Genomic DNA, 21,816 nt, shown 5'->3' with positions numbered 1-21,816 from the left:
CATCCAGCCTGTGGATCGGCAGTTTGACACCCCTGGCTTATACAGATGCCATCTTGAGAAGATTGTCCACAAGTTGCTATTGCTGTAGATCATAACTACCTGCTTATTAAATCATATGCTAAATTGCACCATATAAAATGCTGAAAGTGCTGCAGTGGGTTTCCTTCAATTATTGGACCCAGTATTAGGTGTTGGCGTTGGTCTATAAAATTTTAACTAGGTACTAGGAATTTAATATCTTCCCCAGTACCATCTAATCTATGCACTGAAGGTAGCTGGGAAAACCCGAGAGGCTGGTTTGGTTCAGAGTTCAAGGGCTGACATTAGGACATTTTCAATCACAATAACTCAGTTACAAAGAAAAGGTAGCTATCTTTTAGCCGTCAGGTGAAGATGTGCTTGTTTATCCAGGTATTTGTAAAATAGTGATTCCTAGATCAAGCAGTTTTTAGATTTCCTGTTTATATGACTTTTTTTTTACAATTTGGTTTTGATTTGTGAAAGTAGTTATAAAGAGTTGTTTGTTCTTTAACATACTATATTTCTTTTTAAGTTGTTTTGGGCACCAGTGGAAAGAAGAGTGGTATAGAAGTAAATAATAGTCATTTGGTAATGGGATTTAAAATTATGTTATGAAGTCATATTAAAACAACCATTGGCAGGTTTATTTTCTCAAAATAATTCTGTACTATATTTCATTTAGATTGAATTTGAATACTGAGCAGACAGCAACACCAAACATGTTATCTGTTTATTGATATTGTGCCTCTTCATTCAGGTAGTTAAGTGGATAGCCAAATACAACATATAAATTAAAACAACCAGAAAAACAAATAAGTCAAAACTTGACTAAAGTTATGAGTCGATAGCTATAAAAGCTAAATTATGACCAAATATAAACTTGTGAAAGAATTGTGCTCTGTAGCCTGAGAAATAAGGGCAGAGAAAATCCTCTTCTTCATGCTGGATAAATTGACCTTTGAGAGGAGAAACTTTTTCAATATTACTGGTCTGCTTAGTGTCAAATCTTTTAGGCCATTGAGTACCCCAATTTTCTTTCTTGGAAGTACTTTATAAAGAATAAAATAGTAACTGCCATTGAATCTGATTATTTCTTTAGTGTTCCATATTACCTTTGCATTTGCAGGACTATCACATATTTACTTGCTAATAGCTATTACAATCACCCGAACAGTAATATGTATCTGTTATCATTTTACATATTCTAAGAGATACTATTCCTTACAGAAGCCTATATCTGGCTTTCTCTCTTTTTTTTTTTTACAAAAAGTAACCTTCCCCACTGTGATACTGAAAGACATGTTGAGAGCCTGTCTTTCGAAGAAAATAATGTGCCAGAAACATTTGCAGCAAAGAAGAATGTGAAAGCATCTGAGGCCCTCTGAAGATGCTGAATCACAACTTGTAGCATCCATCACCATTAGCCATGCTTGTTGGAATTACTGGTCATTGCAAAGAGCACATGAAAGATATTAGTTTCCTTACCCCGATACAGGTGATAGCTTTCAGATGGCTAGATTTGGAAACTAGTTTTTAAAAAATCAGGCTAACCAGGATTTTAGAGAAGGGTCTCTACATCCTTACTTGTATATTAATGAAGCTAAGTTTCCTGCCTCTGAGAAATATTGTTGATGCCGATTTTCTCCCCATTCCACAAAGGTGTTATACTATGCATTTCCTATTTAGCATATGATCAAGTCAGTGTGATTATTCATTGATCATTGAGAGTCATGAAAATCAGAATATTTAATAATGCTTAGTTCTGCTGAAATATAACTATTATGGTTAACCTGGCTGAAATTAGTAAAAAACAATATAAAAATTGTTACGCTCTAATTGCTGCTTCATTGTTTACCACAATTTGTATAACTAGAAGGCAGCGAAGATGATCTATATCAAAACAGCTGAAGTTTGTGGTGGGAAAGGAAGCACCAAAAAGAGTTGCTTTTTATATTTTGTATTCTGAAATCAACATTAAGTTTTGGACTTTCTCTTCAAGGGGATTCTCAAATAATTGACAGTTAAAAATACCCCTCTAAAACAGTGAAAGATTAATTAAGCATCTAGTAAAATTATCCAGCCGACACGTTTTCATCATTTTTTTTACAATCTGCAAAAAACGTTTCCTAGAAGAAAACATCACGACTTAGATTAGCCATTTGGAAAGACGTTTCTCTGCATCTCAGAGGTTTCTGAGGTATTAAAGAGGGGCTCTGAATATTATTTCAGTAAGTGATCGATTTCTTAAGTGAGGAAGGGGCCTTTTGTCATCTGCTCCTAAACCATTTTAAACTTTCACACCAGGCTTATTAGGGCTGTGGTAAAAATTCTGGCAGTAGTAGCTCCCTCAGCCCAATAATAATAAAAATAATATTTGGGATTATATTGGGTTGGACTTGCATACAGTTCTCAGTGAAAGGAATTTGTTGTACTTACTTGAAAGTAATATTAGGGTGTTTTTTTCCCCTTTCCGGATAAAATTGAAGGATTGTCTGAAATTCATTGAGAAAATAGTAATTGAATCAGATCAGCAGCAGAAGCAGATAATCTTCAGTACTGAGATTAGTTTTAGAGTCACATTAATACACCTTTAGAAGAACTGTAATACTTGCTGAAAACTTTAGCACTTAGATGGCAATCCTTCGATATATAGACTAGGCAAAAAAGTAAGAAAAGCATATTGGATGAAGATGGTGGCAATCCATACTGTTTTGTACCCATACAAAAAAAAACCCATGGATTTCATGCATGAAAATAAAGTTACCTGTATCCTATAATTATATAATATACCCCAGGACTGGCTTTCCTGTTCAAATTTGATTTACAGTCCCATTCAACAGGAAGCCAGCAGGTGTGTGTGTGTGGGGGGGCAGTCAACAGTTTGCTGTCTCTGGTTGCCCCTGCCTTTAGGAACATCTTGTATCCTGACATGAGGGATTTCCCTAGTTTCTTGGTTTTCAAAAAGACTTTGAACACTTTATTCTGCAGATTGGGTGCACACTAGTAGTGCTAGAAGTGCCTTAGTTTAGTTATGTTAGATTGATAATTGCTGTTTGATCAGGTTGTGTTACATTCTGATTGCAATCTGCCTTGAGTCATTTGTAGAAGTGGGTGATCTATATATAATCACATAATGTGACAGCTTGGGAATCACTTTTATTTCCGTACCAAATGTAATTATGATGCAGCTATTCTGCCTTATTGTATACTAGTATATTCTTAGAAATTTTGAACAATTGCATTAGAAAAGTCTAGCTGAAAAATGTGTAATATTTTGTTCTTTTAAAGAAACCTTTGCTGTCAGTGTTTCATATAGTTTTTTTAACGTGAAGGCTAAAATTTCATGAATGAATTCATTGAGACAAATCCAGTGTTCTGCATTGCCTACCCATATGACGGAATGACTTTCTAAGAGGTTCTGTATCTGTTTCAACTTTTCTATAGACAGCGTTTCCAAAGTAGTTTACACTACAAATAGAAATAGATATGCAGAAATCTAAGAAACATCCACTACAGGTAGTCCTCAACTGACAACAGTTCATTTAGGGGCCATTCAAAGTTACAGCGACCCTGAAAAAAGTGACTTATGACCGGTTTTTACACTTACGACCATTGCAGCATCCCCATGGTCACGTGATCAACATTCAGACGCTTGGCAGCTGACTCACATTTATGCTGGGGTCACGTGATCCCCTTTTGCGACCTTCTGACAAGCAAAGTCAGTGGGTAAGCCAAATTCATTGAACAACTGTGTTGTTAATTTAACAACTACAGTGATTCATTGAACAAAAGTGGCCAGAAAAGTCGTAAAATGGGGCAAAACTCACATAACAAATTTCTCGTTCCACAACATAAATTTTGGACTCAGTTGTGGTCCTAAGTCAGTCAAGGACCACCTGTATTTGCACTTTTTTTTAATGTTCAGCAGGTACCTCTGAGTTTTAACCTAGGTCAGAATAGGCCTGACTAAAAAAAGATCTGTATCCATTTTGTCTAGTGGGAATATTTTTAATTTTAACAGTTATTTAAAATAATATGCTTTGTATAAATTAGACTAATTAAATATGGAATATCACTGATACTTTTCGTTTTTGAACAGAAGTGACAAAATTTGCTACCTTTAATATGTTTTGAAATCATTAGTTTGACCATAAGTGATACCTGCCTCTACTTTTGCTTGCTTCTGCTACCCGTGAGTCATATGTCTTTTTTTAGTTTGAGTTCTCATTGGCTCCCTCACATTCACTTGTCACTGTCAAGTTGCATAGCTGTGAGGTTATTTTGGGCTATCTGATTTTGATAGTAGAGCTGTGAAGACCTTAGCAGCTATTGAGTATTTAAATATTCTGACTTTGTTCATTTTAAAATCTTTTTTGTGGTAATCGATTATTTGTATTAGTAATATTATTAAAGATTACAATTAGAAAGATGAAAGTTAATAGAAGCAAAAAAAAAAGAAAAGAAAAAAGTGCAGAAAAAATACACAGGAAAAAAGCATAAAAGCAAAAAAAATATTGGAGACTCTGTAGGCTTGACATCTCACCGCCTGCAAATGATGGACTGAAATCCCTGCCAGGCAGAGGCAGAAACAAGGGACATACTCTTAATATGTAATAGGTATAATTTAAGGTAATGTGAGCGATATAATTGTTTAGAGAGAAAACAAGATCTCATCAAAAGCTGCAGTGATAGATGCCCAATTTATTGTTTCCTATAAGATATAAAACCAATGAATGGATTGTTGGTATATTGTACCTAGTATAAAGTTTCTGGCTGATAGCGACATCCAAGGGCTTAAGTATCGACTAGTCCTAGTTGAAGAATTGTATAATTGGTCATTCACCTTTTTAACCAAGCCACAATTTTAAGTTCCCTGAGCTGCAGTCTCTCCTTCTTGTCAGAGATCACTTGAGTGGGCTATTTTGCATGAGTTTAGCATCCCCTGACTTCTTTTCCTTTTGGATGAGCTGGTGAGGATCATGCTGTTGGGCTCTTGCGCTTGAGCATTCCTCAGTATATTTTACCTGTTTGTTTGTATCCCACCATTTTTTTTTGCAAATAATTCAAGGCAGCAAACATCTCTAGCATGCCTTCCTGCTCCTGTTTTCCCCAAAACAACTACCCTGTGAGGTGGGTTGGATTGAGAGAAAGAGTGACTGGCCCAAAGCCACCCAGCTACCTTTCATGGCTAAGGCGGAACTTGAACTTACGGTCTCTGCTGTCTAGTCTGGTGCCTTAACCACTATATCAGGAGTAGGCAACCTTGGCTCTTTTATGACTCATGGACTTCAACTCTCAGAATTCCTGAGCCAGCCATGCTGGCTCAGGAATTCTGGGAATTGAAGTCCACGAGTTATAAAAGAGTCAAGGTTGCCTACTTTTGCACTAGTCCAAAGTGGCTTATTATATTTGACCTGCTCTTAATCCCCGTGGTCTACAGGTAGTCCTTGACTTATGACCATAGTGGAACCCAAAATGTCTGTTGTTAAGGCAGTTATTAAATGGGTTGTGCCTCATTTTATGACCATTTTTGCCACAGTTGATAAATGAATCATTGCCGTTCTCAAGTGAAACGTCGTTAAGTGAATCTGGCTTCCCCCCATTGACGTTGCTTATCAGAAGCCGTCTGAGAAGGTTGCAAATGGTGATCACATAACCACAGGATACTGCAACCGTCATAAGTACGTTCCAGTTGCCAAGCGTCTGAATTTTGACCGTGGGGATGCTGCAGTGATCATAAGTGTTGGCCCTAAGTCATTTTTTTCCAGTGCTGTTGTAACTTCAAACTGTCATGAAACGAATGGTTGTAAGTCAAGGACTACCTGTATTGCTCTTTCCAAAAAGATCTGAACTACTAATAGTAAGGAGTATTTTTTTAAAAAATCCCATTTATATCCCGCCCTTCTCCGAAGACTCAGGGCGGCTTACAATCTAAAGCACAAATCAATGTGCTTAGCAATAGCCATCATTCTATGTATATGCCTGCTTATTAGGGCTTTCGGCCCCCCCCCAAGCAGCATTATTACAAAGTCAGCTTACTGCCCCTAACAATCTAGGTTCTCATTTTACCTACCTCGGAAGGATGGAAGGCTGAGTCAACCTTGAGCCTGGTGGGACGCGAACCTGCACTAATTGCAGGCAGCTGGTGTTACTTAAGGAGGCATTAGCCCACTGCTCCACCAAGGCTCTGGACTTTAATACTTGAAAAAGGAGTAAATGTTTGACCAGCATGTCTGAGCAGGGCTCCCTCAAAAAGGAGGCCAAATTTTTCTTTAACTGCTGGTACAGTTGGTAGCTGTTGATACTGATATACTTACTATAGTGAAATATAGAAGGGCAGTTCTTGAGACTTGTCTTCTGATAGGGGATTATTTTGACTAGAGATGCAGCAAATTGGATTTGACATATTATACCCATAGTGTAGGGACGCGGTGGCTCAGTGGGTTAGGACGCTGAGCTCGTTGATCAGAAGGTCGGCAGTTTGGCGGGTTGAATCCTGAGTGCTGCGTAACAGTGAGCGCCTGTTACTCGTCCCAGCTTCTGCCAACCTAGCAGTTCGAAAGCACGTAAAATGCAAGTAGAAAAATAGGGACCACTCCGGTGGGAAAGTAACAGCGTTCCGTGCGCCTTTGGCGTCTAGTCATGCCGGTCACATGACCACGGAGACGTCCTCGGAGAAGCGCTGGCTCTTCGGCTTTGAAACGGAGATGAGCACTGCCCCCTAGAGTTGGAAACGACTAGCACACATGTGCGGGGGAACCTTTACCTTTACCCATAGTGTACACCTTATCACTGAGCTGTGGTCCTTCACTTTCCTGTAGTAATGGAACTTTTGGTCCATACTTTCCTGTAGTAATGGAGTGTTTTGTCCATTAATATCTCCGCATTGACTCCCATTCACTTTCCACATTCCCACTGCAATTCTCAAATTTTTCCTCTTAAAATGGTTTGTGTAGAGTTTCAAATTTGCTGACTTTCAGTTCCTTGTTACTTGCTTTATACTCTGAGATCTATTTTGACACATTTGTGGGGTTGTAGTCTTTCCCAGTGTTGTGTTGTCTGCTTATTTCTCATTGTGGACTAGGGTCAGTAGAAAAAATTAAAATGGCATTTTGATTAGTAATTTAACAAAATGATTTCCCGCATAATTACCTTTTTCATGTTGAAAAGTTTATATGTCTGGAAGAAATTATGGAAAATAGTGTTGATGTATATTGTGATATTCTTGTGTATAAACTGATTTTGTGTAAAGCAAACACTAGTACTTTGACAGTGATTTAACGCTGTATTTTTTTAATTCAATTTAATTTCTAAATAAGTATGTAGAGGATTACAGTTTAAGTCAGTGGATTTATGCTTATGTGTCTGAATTAATTTCTGAGTAGATTTGTGTAGAATGGTTCTGTGAAGCGGTAATTTCAATAATTTTGGTTATGGTGATGGTGGTATTTACTCAGTAATCAAAATTGTCTTTGAAGGTTACAGAGTTAAGCATTTAAATCAGAAAAACTACATATATTAAGTATAGAAAAAATATTATTTATATATAAAAGCAATATCCCAGGATTATGATGGTCATTTTAAATTAAAAGTAAACCAGTGTCCTTAAATGAGCAACACAGAGTGCACTTGCCCAATCATTAAGCAGGCAAAAATGAAATTGTGTACGTAATACTTGTTCTAGAAATATGGCAGTGGCTTTGTGTGAACTACCAGAACTAATTGAGTGTGTTGAGATCAGTTTAAAAAGCCCAGAATGGCTTACGGTCTAAGAATCTCAAGGATTATTCTAATATACCATCCAATCAATGGGCTAAGATCAGCTCGGGAGGCCTTCCTTGTGTTCCCACAGGTTATGGGTGTCCCATAGTGGGATGGTCAGGAAGGAGCTTCAGTTGTGGGAAACTGTCAGAAAGGCTCCTGTGCTTTGTTTCAAAAAATACATGAAAACCAGGCCATTTAATTCAGGCACGTGTGTCATCGAATATAGAATAATAGAGTCGGAAGGGAGAAGAATCCCTGCAGAAACAGGAGAATTCTATACCATTTCAGATAAATGGCTGTCAGTCATCTTCTTGAAAGCCTCAACTGATGGGGCACCCACAACTTCTGAAGGCAAGGCATTCCACCGGTTGATTGTTCTCAACATGAAGAAATTTCTCATAGAGAAATTTAGAGACCGCTTGTTCATTAGATTGACTGTTTTTGTTGCTCAGGGATTATTGGTTTTATTCAGGGGAATAAAATTGGGAATTGTGGTCTGCAGGATTGTAAAGTTGCCATAGTTGTCCGCGCCTGGTTTTATTGCATTGTTTTATTGGCAGTTTTATAAAGTTAGGAGCTGAGTGAGTAAGCAGATAGGGACTGTTACTGTAAATAGGAATATCAGGCGGCTAGGATGGGGCTGCAGAGTTTCAAAGGGCACCGCAACAGAGACACTACTATATACAGTACTCAAAACCTCAGATGTTCTACACCACTGCACGAAGTATAAAAAGTAAACAGTGAGAACTAGCGAGCTTAATTCAAGGACACAACTTGGTGGGATAGTATACATGATTAGTACATAGCGTGAAAAGCCTACAATTTATTTAACAGTGGAAAACCTAGTAAAAGGCATGGAATGTTGCATTGTACATAAAGAAAAAATATACTTGCCCAAAAATCTTGGAGCTGCAGTGTGGCAATTTTTTTGAAAGGAGATGAGTAAGAATAAAAGAAGAGAAACAAAATTGATACATGTGATCTGTACATTCCAAAATGGTATCAGTTTTGTTTTTCCTTTTATTCATACCCAAATTCTTTCAACAGGGAGTCCCACCAGTTTGATTTTTCTCCATTTTCTATGTCTGAAGCAGTAGTATGTGTATGTGTACCATTGGTGGTATATGAGCACCGGGCTGCTGGTACGCGGTGTTGCCTTCCTTCCCCCCCTTCGCGTCGCGCCCATGCAGCGGCTTTGCTGCATTGACCCGCCAGGAGCTCTCCGTGGACTGGAGCCTGTTGGCGGAGGTCGGGGCCAGCCGTACATACCGATCAGCTGCTGACTCTGTACAGCCGGCCCCAACCTCCGCCCATGGGCTCCAGTCCACAGAGAGCTCCCAGTGGGTCGATGGCTTCTCGGCGGCAGCCCCAGCTGGTGAGGCTGGGAGGGAGGTGGCGGCCCGGCGCTGGGGCTGCCAGGGCTCAAGCGCCAGGATCAGCGCTGCTTTGCAGCTGTTTGGTGCTTCTTCAAGGCTGTCAGGGCTCAGCGGAAGTGCCAGGATCAGCGCCAGGATGCAGCTGGAATTGCTGAGCCCCGAATAAGCACCAATCACCTGGAAAGCAGCACTGGTCCTGGCGCGTCTGCTGAGCCCCGAAGAAGCACTTATCACCTGGAAAGCAGCATTAATCCTTGCTCTCACACACACAAACACGTGCGAGCAGTTATAGCTGAAGGCGTTTCAGCCTTCAACTACGGCTCCCAGTCCACCAGCATTTGCAGAGAGAGAGAGAGACAGAGAGGCACTTGTGCTTCCCTTCTCTCTCTCTCTCTCTTCATGCCGGCTTGCCCCCTAGCAGGGTGCCTGATTGGCCCTGTGCCCGCTCCTCTCCCATCGCCCTTTGCAGGCCTGCCGTAGAGCTGGACGTGAAGCGCCCGGGGAAGGAGCCACGCGGGCGGGTGGGTGGGCAGGTAGCGAGTCCCCTCTGAAGTGAAGCTGCGGAGACGCCACGTCCTCCCAGACCACGCTCCATCGCCTCAGCACTGCACCTGTCTTCCGTGTGGCCACCGCTGCTGCCGTCATTTTCCAACAGGCGCGTCCCCAAGGAGGCTGATGGGCGCCACCCGCCCAGCCCCAGGGTCTGCCCCCACCCCACCGCCGCCGTCTGAGGGTGGATTTCTGGCCTCCCTCTGTGCGTCTCCGATAAGGAGCAAGGCCCCTCGCGCCTTCTGAGGCAGCCAAAGCCCGCTTGGGAAAGAACGATCTTTATGGAAGCAAAATAAGCCCAATTTCGGGACTTTAAGGTCAACTGCAACGGAAGCGTGACTGTGTCTGATACCTCCCTATCTTGGACTTCAGAAAGCGGTTTTCCTAAACCGAGAGTGCCTGGTAGCAAGAGGAAATAATGGGGAAAGGAGACGCGGTGGGGTGGGGGAGTTGGACTCATTGAAAACACAATTGCTCAGAGAATGGAGGAGAGAAAAAAGAGAAGAAGCGACCCAAAAAGCTTAGGGAAGAAGTGGAAAAACAAAAAGGTGACAAAAGAAGAAGCCCAGAATTGTGAACTGCTGAGAATGAACCGAGGTTGGTGGAGGAATAAAAAGAACTTTTTGAAATAACGATCAAGTTATAAAAAAAAAACAGGGAAGGAAGGAAAGAAGAAAGCTAGGGACAGTGGGAGAGAGGGAAGGAAGGAAGGAAGGAAAGAAGAAAGGTAGGGACATGGGAGGGAATGAAGGAAGGGACAAAGGGAGGGAAGGAAGGAAGGAAAGAAGAAAGGGACAAAGGGAGGGAAGGAAGGAAGGAAGGAAAGAAGAAAGGTAGGGATATTTGCCCTTCAGAGTATAAACAGTAACATGCCTATTGAAAAGTTTGTTTTCCCTCCTGCCCACTCACAATAGTAACCCATGGATTCCCCCCAGCACACACAGACACCCTGCAACCTGAGGGAGGGAGGGACAGTGGAAGGGAGGGAGGGAAGGAGAAAGGGACAAAGAAGGAAGGAAGGGACAATGGGGGAGAGGGAGGAAGGAGGTCACCCACCCAGTCCCACCCCCCTCCACCAGGGACCCATGGATTCCCCCCCCCCACAGGCACCCTGCAACCTGAGTGATCACATGATCCTGGGACACTGTGACCGTCATAAGTATGAATCAGTTGCCAAGCATCCGAATGTAAATCACATGACCCTGGGGATACTGCAACAGTCATAAGTGTGAAAAATGGTCATAAGTCACTTTTTTCAGTGCTGGCTCACGGGCTGGTTGCATCATAGCGAAACTGCGCCCACCCCATTGCCGGCATTGGCAAAAAAAAGTTGCGAAACGTTGCAACTTTGACACCCCTGCTGTAGTGCATAGAGGAGGTTTTAAGATCTGTCTTTTGTCAAGAGATCTCTGGTGGCTACAGGTGAGAGCAATTGGCGATGGCTTATTCTTTGCCATAGTCTAGGACTGTGTTCCTTTACGTCCTGCCTGTTGCTGAACCAGGGGTGTCCCTGCTAAAGTGTTTGCTCCAGCTGTTCTCTGCTGCTGAACCATGAAATTTGGACTTTAGGATTTGGAAAATCTTTGACTTGCATATTTTAATGAACATTCTAGAAGTAATAGTTTCTTTTATTATATGTAATGGGTTATCATTCACTCTAGGGGCTACAGAACTGGTTTGGCGCTATTTTTCTTTTTTCAAAATGGGATTTTTGTTACTTCTGTGATCCCACATTTTGGTTCTCCGTGTGTATCCAGATACTGGAAAGCTGTCTTTCAATTATTATTGGCCAGTCATGTCATTTATCATTGCCTCATCACCTGGAATGGAATGTGAAGATGGAGTGAAGAAACGTGATATTAGAACAATATTTGTCTCGCTCTCTGTCCACCAGTGGAACATTTGGCCTGAATTGTGGCCATTGGCAGAATTTGCTTTTAAAATACTCGTGTGTGATACTGTTGGCATGATGGAGAGTTTATGGCTGTAGCTCACACGGTTTGTTCTCCGGAATCCTTGCCTTGAGTTCCTTGCACCTCAAATTTTCTCCAAGCGGTGCAGCTCCCTTTTGGGAATGAACATCTGGATTCTGCCAAGGCTGTGCATAAATGGATAGTGTATGTGCATAGAGAGGAAGGATCAAGAATTACTGTGTGGGATTTGAGTGGTTTTCCATTTAATTTTCACCTTATTTCCCCATCCAAGAAAGTGGATTCAAAGCTTATTGGGCTTTTTACTGTGGCTGCTTAGCTCAACCAAGTAGTTTTTCGTTGTGAAGTATATCTGGTGTTTCATTGCTTTCTCTTTGTGCAAGAGTGGTTTCCCTGCTCCATGTATTCAGCAGTTTCCCCCTCCTGTTCTAACTACCCCTGCCTCCCTGTTTTGGTAGACAAGGTGGAATAACTTCTAGATGCTATATGCAGGAGGAGGAGGAGGAGATTAGAACCTTTAATTCATTGGAATTCACTGAAAAGGCCATCCTGACACAAAGAGATTATTGGCAGCAGTGTCAGATGTTGTGGAAAGCAGAGGAAATGGCCTTGAGGGACAGGAAGAAGAGCTGATGCCAAGACTGGTCAGGTTAAGATCATTGGCCTTGAGGTGCCAGGCTAGTCTTTGTGGGTTAGGATCGTTATGCTCTCTGCATTCCATGGTGGAAGTAAAGAGTGAGCACGAAGGAGGAGGTAGCATCATAGCTAACAGGCCTTGGGAACATGGAAGGCAGAAGAGGGAATTGGACAGGGTGCTGGACCACTAAAAAGCAGAGACATCACCCTGCCAACAAAAGTGCATACAGTCAAGGCTATGGTCTTCCCAGTTGCAATATATGGCTGTGAAAGTTGGATCATAAGAAAGGCTGAGCGCCAAAGAATTGAATCCTTTGAACTATGGTGCTGGAGAAGACTCCTGCGAGTCTCTTGGACTGCAAGGCGATCAAACCGGACAGTCCTAGCGGAGATCAAGCCTGACTGCTCTTTAGAAGGCCAGATCCTGAAGTTGAAACTCAAATACTTTGGCCACCTCATGAGAAGGAAGGACTCACTGGAGAAGAGCCTAATGCTGGGAAAGGTTGAGGGCAAGAGAAGAAGGGGACGACAGAGAATGAGGTGGCTGGATGGAGTCACTGAAGCAGTAGGCGTGAGCTTAAATGGATTCCAGAAGATGGTAGAGGACAGGAAGGCCTGGAGGAACGTTGTCCATGGGGTCGCGATGGGTCGGACACGGCTTCGCAGCTAACAACAACAACTGGACCACTGCAGAAGATATTCCTTAGTTCAGAAGATGGCAGTAGGAGAAAGAGATCAACTTTGCCTTAGTTAAGATAGGAATGTTAAATGGGCGTATTGTCTTGACAAGCTTTCAAGATTTGAGATACATTATCCTGCTAGTAATATAAGTGGTTTTGGTTTTGTTTCGTTTTGTTATGCCAGCCTCACAGAGCTCTTCAGTCTTCAGCATAGTGCCTTATAAAAAAAACCCTCTTCTTAATGAAATGGTTAAAATATGAGCTATATGTTACTATTGTTAGTTGGATTCACGATGGAATGAATGCATCTGGTGAACACTCGTTAATGGTTCCACTTCAGTTTGAAGGGTTGAGTTGAATGCCACATGGTTTAGCCCAACATTTTATCAGGCATTTATATTGCCAGGTCTGCAGGTATTACGGTATTACAAAGCTGGGCTGAAAGAAACACCGGTACAATGTGACTCTTCAGCTGCTTGGATCAGGATGAATAGGGATCCCTCCTGGGGACGTATAGCGTATTTTAGTTCTGATTGCTATTTGAAGTTTTAGCTTGCTTTAATGTTATGTGTTATATTTATATCATATATTATATTTATATATTATTTAATTATTTTGTATGCCATGTTGAGTTTGGTAGCTATGTAAAATGTTTCAAATCAGAAAAATATAGACTGGCCTTGAATAGTGGACTGAAATTAATAGGAGGGAATTTCACAGGAAATTCTACATCTAGATAGGAAATACGAAATATAGGGCACAAGAGATCTGGCTTGGTGATACCAGGTAGTAGAAATGAAAGGCTTCTGGGTGACCTTGCCAGCCATAAGCCAAATCTGAGCCACCGGTGTGATACATCTACTAAAAAAGCAAATGCTATTTTGGGAATGCATTAACAGGATCATAGAGTCTACTTATAGGAAGTAATTGTACCAATTTGCTTACCTTAGTCCAATCTCATTTGGAGTTTTCAATTACCTCATTTATTAATGTTTTCTAGCCTTCATCAAACTTTTAGGAAATTTAAGCATAATTTCAGAAAATGCTTAGTATGGAATATAGTAGGAGATCAACCCTGACGGCTCTTTAGAAGGCCAGATCCTGAAGTTGAAACTCAAATACTTTGGCCACCTAATGAGAAGGAAGGACTCACTGGAGAAGAGCCTAATGCTGGGAAAGGTTGAGGGCAAGAGAAGAAGGGGACGACAGAGAATGAGGTGGCTGGATGGAGTCACTGAAGCAGTAGGCGTGAGCTTAAATGGACTCCAGAAGATGGTAGAGGACAGGAAGGCCTGGAGGAACGTTGTCCATGGGGTCGCGATGGGTCGGACACGACTTCGCAGCTAACAACAACAAAATTAGGTGTTAAATCAAGACTGAATAATACTACTCTTATCTGGCTCTGAAATGTTACTAAAGTTGGCATCAAATGAGCTGTCTTGGACCAGACATGGAAATCACTGGCCATGCCTGAGAAGTCACTTGTTTGAAATAAGGGGATCTAACACAACATTTCAGGGTTAACATCATTTGGAGAATTTAACTAGAGATGTATCAATTAGCGTGGTTTTTCACCTAACAGGAATTCAGGAAAGGTTCTGATTTGACTTGCTTTGGAGGAACTAAATTAAGTATCAGTTCTACTACTTTTTCAGATTTCTTTGAGTCAGTTTAGTGAATCTTCCAAATCCAGGAAATAATCCTGGGAACCTTCATATTTCTCATTCATTCATTTAATTTGTTTGTTGTTGATCGATACTTAGTCTTTAATTAATTAATTGATAATGCACAATGTTGGGATTTGTAGGGTTTGTATTTATTCATTCGAATAATTATCAAATGTTTCTTGCATTGTATGCAGTAAATATTTGTGTCCATCAGTAATGTAATGTTGGGAAATAATTTTTAATAGAAAGAATGAAGAAAGTTTATATATCTTTTCTTTCTATTTCTCTGCATCACCTGCGGTGTTATAAACTCATCAAAAGCTAGGAGTCTTATTCTATGATGGCCAAGGGATTCACCTTATGGCAAGACTGATGGCAGTTCCCATGCAGACTTGGGATGCACTTTACTCAGCATAGTAACAGATACAGAACTGAGGTTGCATTAAGGTGTCAGAAATCCTGGGGTGTTTCTTTTTTATTCTGGAAGAAGAAAGTACATAAGTGCCGAGTGACCACTTGCTCGGCAAATATTTGCCGTTATAATGGTACTGAACAAGGAGGCTTATAACCAGTCCTCGTGTTGCGCTTGACACAGTGTCCCTGCAAGTCACATAATCACCATTTGTGACTCTCTGCCATCTTTTCGAAAGCAAAGGGTAAAAATCCCTGCAGTTTTTACTCTGCTAGTCGTTGCTGACTGTGGAGAGGGCGGTGCTCATCTCCATTTTAAGGGCTATTGAGCCAGCCCTATCCAAAGGTTACTGCAGTCATGTGGCCAGCGTGACGTCACAGACACTGTTGACTTTCCCACCAAAGTGGTATCTACTCACTTTTACATACTTTTGAATTGCTAGATTGGGCAAGAACGGGAACTCACCCCGTCGTGGGGCACTTGGATCTCGGGCTGTCAACTTTTCAGCTGACAAGCTCAGTGGCTTAAGCATTGGGCCACCACCCCTTAAGCAAAGGTTAAGCCAGCAAGAAATCTCAAGTTGCCATCATTGCACTCGTTGTGGCATTGCACTCAATGACCTCACCTGACTGTAACTAGATCTACCATCTTAAGTCATGTGATTTCTCCCCCCCCCCATTTTATGACAGCAGTGCTTAACAGTGGAGTTCTCTCCCAATTGCAGTCATTAATTGCCAATTAACTGCAGGTTGTTTGTCTCGTCTGAACGTTTGTTTTTGGTAGTCTGTATTCTGTCACAATGAAGGTGTCAAGAAACTGGATTTGACAATAATGGTTGGATATTTTTTTTAGTAATATTTCAGAGTCAACAGTGAGATTGGTGGCATATTTAATAAATAAAGTTTGGGAAATACCAACTATGAATAGTTATTGGTCTGGGTAGGAAACAGGTAGGAGAGAATTTGAACAGGATGCAGGATTTTTTGTTCTATCAAGAATAATTTGTTGGGGAATATTAATGATTCATTAGTCTCCATATCACTGCAACCGGAGTGTGAGCAATTCATCAGTATTTCTTCTCCATTAAATTTCAGTCTCTTAAATGAAACTACAATCTTTAGTATCTTCTTTGGCACTTCTGAATAGACAGTAGGGATTTTGTAATAAAATGTTATATTTTTGTGCTATAAATTACTGTAATAGTTTTTGTTTTTGTTTTATCTCAGGGATTCATCAAAGATGTTCATGAGGATTCACTCACAGTTGTGTTTGAAAACAAGTATGTATTACAAGCATTGCTTTTCCCCCTTTCATTTTGGTTGCAGAATGTGCCCATCTCATCTTTTTTACTCTGAAAGGAAAGGACTGTTTGGCTAAATCGCTGTAGAATTTAAAGCAGGGGTCTTCAAACTGGGCCCTTTTAAGACTTGTGGACTTCAACTCCCAGAATTCCTCAGCCAGGCACGCTGGCTGAGGAATTCTGGGAGTTAGTCCACAAGTCATAAAAGGGCCCAGTTTGAAGACCCCTGGTTTAAAGATACCAACACTTTGAATTGTATGTGATAGCCCACTGTATTGGCAACCAGAAGAGCCAAATTAAAATTGGTGTCACTTTACACTGGTGAGTTGTTCTGCCTGCAGTTTAGTCCCCATTTTCTAACAGCTGCACTTCTGACATGTGTCTATACGTAATGGGGTTCGGTGTTAAATTAAACTTGATAGTATTCCATTTAAATGACATGTAGCATTCTTAGTACTCATTGCATAATCTAAAATATCTATTCAATTTACAGCTGGCAACCAGAACGCCAGGTTCCATTCGGTGAAGTAAGATTACCACCACCACCTGACATCAAGAAAGAAATTGGCGAAGGAGATGAAGTAGAGGTGATTTCATTCAAGTATTTCTTTGCTTACTTATGTGGAAGTTTCTTCTGGAAGGTTAATGACTTATTACATTCCAACACATTAATGGTAGAGTTTAGTGTGCTATATCACTGAGATGAGTGAACTTGTTTTTTTTAACTGCTTCAAAAATGCAAAATATAAAAAAGCAGAAACGTTATATTTTAAAAAGAAAATTATTAGAAAAATTAAAAAATTGGAAGAGTTGCTTTTGGGCAGGTTTTTTAACCAGCCATGTTTAAATTAGTAAAAAGAAAATCACATGAATATTAGTTGTTAATAGTTACACAGTACAAAAGATTTGTCTTGAATTCCTGCCAAACCTGAAGCTGGGATATAGTTAGAAATGACCTCAAACTCATTGCTCCACATGGAATTTTACACTCCTGACAGAAGGCCAGGGTAGGATATTTTAATGCCAAATAACTTTTATTGTCATGAATGCGTTTTTAATAATTACCCAAAATATGCTTTCTTGGAGAAAAGACACCCTGAGTGGTGGATGTAATATTTTGAACCCTGTAGGTATGCTAGGAATGCTGAGAGCATGCTGTAGGTGTTTTTACAAAATGGTTGCCATGGTAGGTTTAACCAGTCATGCAATATTTATAGAAGGCAGATTGGATGAGGCTTCCTCCTGTCATATCCTGTAGACCCTTCAAGATACTTTTTATAATAGAACTTCACCATGCCTTTATTTTGGGCAAGTACGAACATTGTTTGAAAGCTTCTTGGATATGCGTAGTCCAAAGATGTTCTTGTAGATAAAGATATTACTACTGGTTAGTTTTGTTGTTGTTCAGTTCTATAAAGCTAAATTCTTTTAGTTAGAGTGATAAAATGCAGCGGGCAAAATTTCATTATTTATTCTGTTCTGTCAGAATAAGTGTAAAAGCTATTTGAGGTTCCAGTGTAAAGAATATTGTCTGAAGAAAATTCAAATTGTTAACCTAGTTCTCTTATTCTACATGAGATGTGTAAGCTGTTTATTTGAAATTTGTGATTGATATCACTGATTAAATCATATGTTCAGCCAGGTGGTTTGTGCTTCTGTGCTTGGATTTTAAACATTTGGGATGTGTTGGAATGTAATAGCCATTATTTCTTCATTAGACTTAGAGAATGGATATAGGATAGCTAGGAAGAGGTATGACTTTATACTTTCTTGCTATAGTATAGCAGAATTGGATTGATACAGCCACAGATTAAGTTATATCAGTCTTATGTTTTTGTCCAATAATTTGTAAACTTTAGTGATTGGATATAGATTACTAAAACTCAGGTCAAATATGTTTCAGATTAGATTATCGTGATGGCTACATCCACCACATTTTCTTCAGTAGAGAAGTAATTCATGTGTGGGCATATTTAATTTCTTTTTGTTATAAAAGTATGTTCCATTATGATTAATTGACAGCATTATTAATTGCATAATAACTTCGTTTCATTTCTATACCACTGAATCTGCTGTGGACTTCTAGTGGTTTACAATTCGTAATTAAAGCATCTACAGTAAAAGTAGAGTTAAAACATTCACATAAAATAAAATAAAATTGCAGTAGTACCTCGGTACTCATCATTAATTGGTTCTGGGAGGTCTGATGAGGACCAAAAGGGATGAGTACTAAACAAATTTTTCCCCATAAGAAATGATGTAGTGAGTCACAAGGTAGCTGACACTAACAAGTTCTGTTTTGTGCATTGAATATCAAACAAACGAGTACCGGGACAAATTTTTTTGCATCAAAGTGCATTGAATACCAAATTTGATGATTTTCAAAGCAGGTGAGCACAAAGGTTCCACTGTATTATATTTAAACCTACCATAATCATTAGAAACTTTATCAAACAATCCAACCAAAAATCAGTCAATCAATCAATCAATCAATCAATCAAATGCTATCTAGAAGAGTTCTAAATAATTTTCAAGTTGAGAAGGCTGCTCCATGAAGAGATAGAGCAGTGAATATTTTTTTTTAAAGTTATACCCTTGCAAGGTGCAATTGCAGCAGTCTAGATGAATGCTGATAAGAACAAACACTACTGTTGCAAAATCCTTGTATTTTGGGTAGGGCCACAACTTACACATCAGCTAGAGCTCAAAGGTAAGAGGTAAGAGCTCAAAATATGGCTGAAACCAGAGAGAGAATTGTGAAGAGGAGACACACCATAAGTCATTTTAAGGCTGCAGACATTAACTCCTCCTGTCAAGAAGTGTGCACAACATCTTGGATCCAAACAGTCAAGTTGCCCCCTATTCCCCCCCCACCCCCGCCGCCGCCCCTGAGAACCTATGATGAACAGAGATCAGAGTAAAGAGCATCTGGTTTTACCATCACAGTAGAACATTTTAAGCCAGTAATTTAGATGCCTGTTTGCGTTTTTCTGTTGTGATAATTCTTTAGGATTGGGGAGTGCTTAGATGCCTCCACTGTGCTAGAAAAGAGACCAGTGGATTGAAGGAGATACTTTTCTCCTATATGAGCAGGTTTGAATCAGACTATTATTTATAAAGTTCCATTTTCTTTAGACTCAGGAAAATTATTTAAAATCAGCTTCCCCCCCCCCATATAAATAGAGTTCAATATTAATTTTATTATTGTAAAGCTTTTATTCCATTATATTCAATTTCAAAGTAATTTGTAATAAGCATTTTCTTTAAAATTGAGGGGAAAATATTTAAATTAAAACTTTGGCAGGAGAATTTCATCTAGTTAAAAACGTAGCTTTTTAAAAAAAAACTTTTTTCTGCTTTGTATATCTAAACTTCTGTCAAAAGTTTAAAGTATGCTTTACTTACTACTGCCTAAGGAATATGATTTTTTAAAAAAAAGGCTAACTACCCTGCTAATCTTTAAATTTAAGAAGATTCTCTTGATTTAGATGTTTTGATGCTTCATAATATTAATTTGTAGAAAAATAATTACTTTGGAGCAATTACATGACAGCATAGAGAAGTGAACCATCTTTCAACATAGGTATAACCTCTTTACGGCGAGAGAAAAGAAACAAAATATTCAGTTAACTGTAATTTCTCGTCTGATTTTGGGGAACTATGATTAGCAATTATGGAATAATTATAAATATTATATAACATTTTAAAATTATTTTCATACTAAAATGGAGGTTCAAAGCACAGTGGTCTAAATGGTGTATAATTTACTTTCAGGTTTATTCAAGAGCAAATGACCAAGAGCCTTGTGGCTGGTGGCTGGCAAAGGTTCGAATGATGAAAGGAGAGGTAAGTAGAAGTGGAATTGTACCGTGAGAGAGATCCAGCTAAAGGGAGCATTAACTTTTGTGAAGTATTTGAATAGATAAGAACCACTTAGAAGTTAAACTATATATTTAGTAACTAGCTTCTTATCCATGGGGTCTTTGGTGCATTCTGAGTTTGGTTGTTTTCTTGCAAACATTTCATTATCCAACTAAGTAATATCATCACTGGTTCTTCTGCTAGAACAGTGAAGTTCTAGTACTGATGATGTTACATATTTGGGTAAAGTAAGTATTCTGAACCTTTGATCAGCAATGGCTTATTTTTAAAAATTAAGAAGAATAATCTTTTCTCAGTTTTATGTCATTGAGTATGCTGCTTGCGATGCCACTTACAATGAAATAGTCACATTTGAAAGACTTCGGCCTGTAAATCAGAATAAACCTGTGAACAAGAATACATTCTTCAGATGTGCTGTAGATGTTCCAGAAGATCTGAGAGATGCGTAAGTACTATAAAAATTCTTTACATTAGAACTTTATTAGGAATTGACTTTCATAGATTATCCTGAGTTTGATGTTGGAATTTGAGCCCTTTTTGTCTAAAGAAAGAGTGAATCTGCCTCTCTTTGCAAATTAACACAGAAATTCTCTTTTTGGGCTGGGACTCATATTTTGGAAGGTCTTTGTATTCAAGTTATTACGGTAAGATAGAAAAGGAAGAGTCGATCAGGAAGTAAGGCTTTCTCATCAACGGGAAGAAGTGTGTGGCACATGGAGTACAAAGACCGATGACTAGATTTGAATAGGCGGCAGAAGGCAGGGATTACTGAAAAATATGGAAGTGAAAGAGGAGGGAGTTACAGACTATCATACAACGTTGCTTTGGAAGATTATTTTTTAAATAAGATTAAGTTACCAGATACATGAAGTTTAGTACGGTGGTACCTTGGTATAGACCAGACATGTCAAACTCGCGATGTCACGTGACATTGTGCAATGTATCGGGATGGTTTTGCCATTGCCGGCAATGGGGTGGGTGCGGCTTCCGGCAGTTTGACACCCCTGGTATAGAGTAGACTGCTTTGAAACTCATTGAATTTTGTACTCGGTGCATTTTGACGTGAAAATTTTATCCTGGTACTCATTGTTTGTTTGGTACTCAACGCATAAGCTAGAACTTGTCACTGTCACCTGCCTTGTGACTCACTACATTATTCCTTTTGGGAAAAAATTGATTGGTTCTCATTGTTTTTGGTACTCACTGCGGCTCCCGGAGCCAATGAACGAATTTTGTCCTGGTACTCATTGTTTGTTTGGTACTCAACACACAAGCTAGAACTTGTCACTGTCACCTGCCTTGTGACTCACTACATTATTCCTTTTGGGAAAAAATTGATTGGTTCTCATTGTTTTTGGTACTCACTGCACCTCCCGGAACCAATGACCGAGTACCAAGGTACCACAGTATCTAAGGATGGAGGTTGTATCACTTTTCATAACAGCACTAAACATTTTTATTTATTTTTTATTTTATTTTTATTACATTTATATCCCGCCCTTCTCTGAAAACTCAGGGTGGCTTACAAGCTTAGCAGTAGCCTTCATTCTATGTATATGCCTGCTTATTAGGGCTTTCACACACACCCCCAAGCGGCA

General features: G+C 39.7%; 1 protein-coding gene across 2 annotated transcripts in view; it reads left to right on the top strand.

Annotated features, from left to right (window-relative positions):
* Positions 1–21,816, top strand: part of FXR1 (FMR1 autosomal homolog 1) — a 45,620-nt gene that overhangs the window by 2,944 nt on the left and 20,860 nt on the right. For both annotated transcript variants that reach the window (XM_081328361.1, XM_081328362.1), the window contains exons 2-5: positions 16,263–16,315; positions 16,830–16,923; positions 20,111–20,182; positions 20,515–20,663. In XM_081328361.1, coding sequence (XP_081184487.1) covers positions 16,263–16,315; positions 16,830–16,923; positions 20,111–20,182; positions 20,515–20,663 — 368 coding nt within the window. The remainder of the gene's footprint in view (positions 1–16,262; positions 16,316–16,829; positions 16,924–20,110; positions 20,183–20,514; positions 20,664–21,816) is intronic.

The sequence above is a fragment of the Vipera berus genome, assembly GCF_964194415.1.
Source record: "Vipera berus genome assembly, chromosome: 5".
NCBI lineage: Eukaryota > Metazoa > Chordata > Lepidosauria > Squamata > Viperidae > Vipera > Vipera berus.
Note: the sequence above shows the minus strand (reverse complement) of the source record. Positions and strands in the feature narration are given on the sequence as shown.